This window comes from Fukomys damarensis, unplaced genomic scaffold (genome assembly GCF_012274545.1).
Source record: "Fukomys damarensis isolate Sample0158 unplaced genomic scaffold, DMR_v1.0_HiC HiC_scaffold_23, whole genome shotgun sequence".
NCBI lineage: Eukaryota > Metazoa > Chordata > Mammalia > Rodentia > Bathyergidae > Fukomys > Fukomys damarensis.
The window spans coordinates 12,276,101-12,282,152 of NW_022900935.1; the positions used below are offsets into that span (position 1 = coordinate 12,276,101).

At 48.5% G+C, this 6,052-nt stretch overlaps 1 protein-coding gene across 5 annotated transcripts in view; it reads right to left on the minus strand.

The window, feature by feature from the left end:
• The window catches only part of Ago1 (argonaute RISC component 1), a 39,020-nt gene extending 32,974 nt beyond the window's left edge, over nucleotides 1-6,046 (minus strand). For 4 of the 5 annotated variants that reach the window (XM_010645253.2, XM_033767846.1, XM_010645252.2 and 1 more), the window contains exons 1-2: nucleotides 5,915-6,046; nucleotides 390-573 (exon numbers count right to left, since the gene is read on the minus strand). In XM_010645253.2, the coding sequence (XP_010643555.1) occupies nucleotides 390-573; nucleotides 5,915-5,939 (209 nt within the window). In that variant the 5' untranslated portion in view covers nucleotides 5,940-6,046. The remainder of the gene's footprint in view (nucleotides 1-389; nucleotides 574-5,914) is intronic. The other variant, XM_010645254.2, reaches the window with a different exon arrangement.
• Between the last annotated feature and the right edge of the window lie 6 nt (nucleotides 6,047-6,052).

Below are 6,052 nucleotides of genomic sequence, written 5' to 3' on the forward strand. Positions count from 1 at the left end.
ATTTCAACAATTCCTGAAATGTGTTAGGTACTACAGTTGGTCCATATGATCCTCTCTAGCCAACATATTCTATTTTTCTTTTCACTGCCAAGCTATTTGGAAAAAGCGACCTGCTCTCATTATTCCTACAATTACCTTCCACTTATTCCTTTACCCTCCATAGTTAGATTATCTAGCCCAACTAATCTACTGAAATTTCTCTGGCAAAAGTCACCAATTACCTCCCATAGACATTTACTGTACCTTGCCTGGCATCTCCTCCTCAAAAGTTTTCTCAGTTTGGTTTTCACAGTCTCTACTGATTTCTCTTTACATTTCTGGCTTCTCTTTCAGAAGACTCAGGAAAGTGAAGTCTCTTGGACTTGGCGGCATATATGTGCATCACTTACCGGTTGACTCGACGGGGACACTTATCCGGCTTGATGTCCACCTCGTAGTGGTAGACGTCGATCTTAGGAATGTCCACCTCAAAGTAATTGGCCAGGAGCTTGATAGGTTTCCCCACAGTGCCAATACCAGGCCGACGAGGTGCCTGGAACACCTGCTGCAGGGGGGGCAGATAGGGGCCCGCAGCTATAAGACAAAGAGGCCAATGAGAACAGAGTCCAGCAAGCTCCTAACTACTCAGATGAGAGAAGGCACAAGGCCCCCAGAACAGCAACAAGAGAATATAGAGGAAGTCTCTTTCCTCTTCCCAACCCAGCTGAGGACTTTCACTAGCTCAGACAATCCCAGGCTTATGCATTTTGAGGGTTTGTTTTTGTTTTTAAACCTCTCTTCAGCCAGAAAGTGCCTATCTTAAATTTAAATTCAGGTAAACAGTAAGTTCTTATTACATGTTAAGTGAAGGACTAAATCTGGCTTTCAGTAACAAAAACCTTTCTTCCTTCTACTAGATTAAGACACCTATATGAACCAGGTATCTGGCAGAAAGTGTTCTACTCTCTGCCAGCTGGATGCTCACTTCACTCATCACTATCTTGAACACAAAACAGCCATCATCTTGATATCCCTCTGCAATGCATACAGAAGGGAGACCCAGGGAGGGCCCAGTTGGAGCCAGGCAGAGTGGCACATGCCGGCCTGTAATCCCAGCACTCTGGGGAGGGTGAGGCAGGAGGACAGCGAGTTAAGAGCCCAGCCTAGGATACTTAGTGATTTAGTGAGATCCTGTCTCAAAAAATAAAAAATAAAAAAAGGTTGGAGATGTAGCTCAGTATAAAGGCCTGGGGTTCAATCCCCAGTACCACAGGGTGTAAATAAAGGTCAGGTTGGGAGAATAGAAGCAATGTTTGAAACAATTAAGGCCAATGAATGACTAGAGTTGTAGAAGATGCCAAAAGGATAATGTTTGTAGACTAGGGAGAGAGGTTGAAATAAGGGGCAAGAGCAGAGGGCAGAAATAAAAATTATAACAGAAAAGGGCTTGAATTGGCCAAGGAGAGGAGAAGAGACTTGAACTAAAGAGCAGGGCAAGACAGGTTAGAGTTGGGCAACAGGGCTGAAAGAAAAAAAGCTGTAACTGAAAAGACAATGTAGAAAAGGCTTGAATGAATAAAGAGCTAGGGGCCTTGGGAAAGACAGCAATGAGAACGCCAGAGAAGAAGAGACACTGGCTCTGGGAAAGAGAATACAAGATTCTTTCCGAGCCCCACAAATCCTCCCATTGAGGGTCCGGACTACAAGAGGGATCAATTTCAAGACACAGGAGAGCCCTTGGGAGAGGAGTAGGGCAGGGTTGCTGCCCTCAGGCTTTATTTTCTAGTTTAGTGGGGAAAGAGGAAAAAGGGAAACAGCCTAAGAGAAGCCTTTGTCAGCTACTATTGTTCTTGCCTGAAGAGGACCAGCCCAGGTGGGAGGAGAAAAGGATAAAACAGCCAAAGACCTCCACTGCCAGAGTTCTGCTTACACAGTCAGAAAGACTAGGGGGTGGGGCAAATCTTCAACTGGGGGTCAGGAAGAGGTCAGAACCATTTGAGGGAGGGGCACACCTCCCAGATATAAACTGCTCCATCTCGCTGTAACCACCTGTCAAGTCCAGCCCCACTCTGCAGACAAGGGAATGAAGGCCCAGGTTGGAAGGAGAAGGTCTTCAGAACTCAGCTATACGGGGAGTAATTCACACCTGGCCACTTATCCCAGAAAGAGCTAGACAGAAATTTCACACAAGGTCAAAGACAAGACATAAACACACATTCCTCTCACATATATCCAAACACAACCTAGACCTTGACAGTTTTCCTTACCCAGATCCCTCACTGTCCTCAGCTAGGTTCTTCAAAGGCAGGGCCAGGGATTTAGCTCAGTGGTTCCACAACCTGCCTTGCAAGTGCAAGGACCCGAGTTCAAAGCCCGGATACCAAAAATTAGGTTCTTCAAAGGCAAAGACCGTACCTGCCCTGGTCACTGCTGAATCTCCAGTGCCTAGCACACACAGAGATACTCAGTACACAGATATGAAACGAATGAACAAACATATCCATAGGCACACCACTAGAACACACAAACACATGAACACCCGCAACTGCCCAGAAACCATCATACACCCGGCATAAGACATGCACCCTTATGGGTGTAGGTAGTAAAAGACACCTTTCTTTCTCCTCCCCAAGTTCTGAGATTCCATTCATCTCTTTAGCCTCCCAGGCTGAACAGTCATGAGGGGTCTTGGAAAAAAGACATCCCCTAGAGCCAGTCGCTGGGTAGCAATGATGGGGGATGGGAGAAACAGTAGCCGCAAAGCCTTCTCTTTCTTAGAAATAGGACAACACTCCACACTCAGCCTTTGGAGCATCATCCTCTCCAAGGAGGCTTTGACAAGACAGGGGAGCCTACATCACTACTTCATCCTCAAACTAAAGAAGGCAGGAGGAAAAATCTCCGTTCTAGCCCCCAGAAAGCTTCCCAGCTGTACAAAGTACCCCCCTTTCCAGCCCCACCCAGCCCCGAGCTTTTAGTCTGAGAAAAGGGAGACACTTCCCTTCAGACCCAGACAGGGACAGACGGCCACTTTGTGATGCAGATGAGGGCCCCAGCACAGAGGACAAAGCTCTGGCCTAGGGGGAAGGGGAGGGGCCCTTCCCTTCAGACAAAAGCAGGAGGGAGGGGCCCTGAATAGGACACTCCCCCTCCCCCATCTCTAACCAGTTGGGAAAAGGAAAAGTAACAGCCCTGGCTCAGGATTCCTTCCCTGCAGTTCTGAGGCCCACTTATCTCCCAAGGAGCCATAATGCCTATTCAAAAGACTTGAACCTAAGGGCTAGGTTAGGTGGTGGGTAAGCAAGGACTACAGGCCAATCCTTCCAAAATGGGCCTTGCCTACAAATTATTAAATATTTGCATGAGTATACACAAATTATTAAATATGCACATATGAGCTTAATTAACCATATGTTGAGACTTGAATGTGGTTTGATTCAATTAACAAACGTGTTTTGGGTCAGGCCCTAATACACAAGGCAAATTGCGATTCCTCAAACACAATATATCAAATACTATTTCTACCTTCAGGGAGCTCCTAATTCAGCATGTCTCCTTGGAACACACCTGTGCAGAAAAGATACACCTGGACATAAGCAACAATGCCTTAGTTTTGCATACTGTCTTTGGGCCTCCTCAGGACACCAATTCTAAGGGAAAAGTAGTCCAGGCACAAGAAGGAGGCAGTATGAAGTCTCTTCATCAGCAGCTTCCAGAATGAATTTTAATTACATACTTTGATGAGACAAAGTATGTCCCTCTAGGCTTTTCCTAAAGCTACCGCTAACTCCAGACACCAGACTCCAGTGCCTCCGCTAGAAGCTTATTTCTTGTAACAAACAAAAAAGTCATTTTTTTTTTATCACTCCAGAACCCATTAGGAGTTTATCAGGGTAGTATCACTAGTCTGGAATGGGTACCATCTCTCAGCAATCAATCTGAACTTCAATGACCTACCTACCCACTCTATTCTAGTCTACAGGTTATTGGAAATCATCTCAAGCCCAGAAAACTGAGTTCCCAAGATGGAGAGAAGGAGAAAGTAGCTGGCACTGAAGTCAGATGATCCATGCAATCCACCTCAGGATCTGCACAGCTTCTACAGGGTTTTTTTGTTTTAGTTTTTTTGTACTCTGGAAACTGATCCCAGAACATTTGCACTGAGCTACACCTCCAACCCTTTTTTTATTTTGAGACAGGGTCTCACTAAGTCATCCAAGCTAGATTCAAACTTCTGATCCTGCTGCTTCAGTCTCCCAAAGTGCCGTGATTGCAGGTGTGTGCCCCTAACGCCTGCTACAAGGTTATTTTTGTTTGGGGGAAATGGTCACTCAGTACTTAAAAATCACCTACTGAAAGGCTTGAAATTTGTTAGGAGCCATTCTTGTGGGGGAAGGTATTAGGTCTGATCAGGAAGACAAAGATTCTTCAATCACAAAAGTAATGAAATTCACGTCCCAAACAGAAATCCTATTCCTGTGCCCAGACTGAATGGAATAAGGTGGTAAGAAGTGACCAAAAGGATTCCTGAATCCACGATGCTCCATCAATCACAGGGTAAGAGATTTGGATATAAGGGGTACTACCAGCCCACAGCCCATCCTGAGGACTCAGTCTTTGGGCAGCCCTGCTTCAGTTTCTCCTGTTCTTAGAGCTCCTTTCCTCCTTACTACCTGTGAATAAAAAGATAAACCTATTACCTGTAACTCACCCGAGCCAGTGCTAGACGCGCCCCCCTCCCCAGCTTGTTTATATCAGGTAAACTAGCTTGGCAACCTTGGCTCTAATGACATGCCCTTTACAGTTTCTGGGGAGTAAAGATGAAAACGGAAAGATATCCACTGGGAGACAGGAGCCATAAAAAAAATAAAGATATAAAAAGAGATTCGATTGTAACTTCAAGAAACAATTCAAAGAAAAAGTCAGTGTCCTTGGATTAAAAGCTTCTATCTCTACTCAGTACTGGACCAGAAACTTGCCAACCAGATAGAGTTGGGTCTTGTCCTTGGTTCCTCAGTAACCAACACCTTTTTCTAAGGCCTCTCTTTAGGGAGTACCCGCCCCCAAAACATGGCTTCTGTCCCAGTCTCTTCTCCTGTGGCAGAAAAAGACACTTTGGCAATTTCCCTCAACCCATTCTTGGCAAATTGTAACTGAGTGGCTTCGGAATCCAGTGTAAAACCCCCCAAGTCGGATAAGGGGGCGACTTACACCTGGGCTCGGCCAGGATAACCTCACACAGAATGCACCCCATCAGGTCGCTCCATTTTCCAAGCCCAAATGGGGCGGGGGAGGGACCGGGGTATTCAGGCAGCCACGCCCCCACCTCGTCGGGCAGCCCCTTCCAGCTTCCACCTTTGCGCATGCTCCGGCGCCACCACTCAGGCTCCCCAGCTTCACTCGGGGGAATCCCAGAACTGATCCCCAACCCGCCGCCCCCTGACCCTCGCCCCAGCGTCAGGCCCGGCTGGGGCGGAGCTTACAGCCCAGCTCTGGCGCCTTCTCCCAAGAGACATTAGCTTAGTCCAGCCCAGCCGGGCTGAGCCCCCGCCCCCAGCATGAGGTAGCTCCAGGCCCATCTGTGTCGCCCCCTCCCCCTTGGACACCTGGAGCCCGCCCCCTGCCACCTGCCGGGTCTCTCCGCAGGCCTTCCCAGATCTCCGAGAGCCCTTCCATGCATTCAGGCCTTTCCCCAGATTATTTCCCACCCCCACGACTGCACAGAGCCTCCCTGGACGAACAGCCCTCCACCTCAGGACTCTCTTCACATGGTTCCTCCTGGAACTGCACACAACCCCTTCAAACTGGGCCCCCCATCCCACGAGAACCCCTCTTCTCAGCCAAGAGCCTTTCCCTCACTCCGTAACCATGCTCTTCACGCGGGAGCCCCCCAGTCTTTGGAGAACGCACCGTCCCAGTCCCGGGGGGCCCTTACCTGCTCCCGAGGGTCCCGCTTCCATCCCATATACCCGTGCAGAGGTCAGGCGGCCCAGAGACTGTGGAGTCCAGCGTGAGGGGCCTAGGGACCCCGCACTCTCGCCGCTTGGGCTCCCGGGCCGGGCTCGGCTCCCCC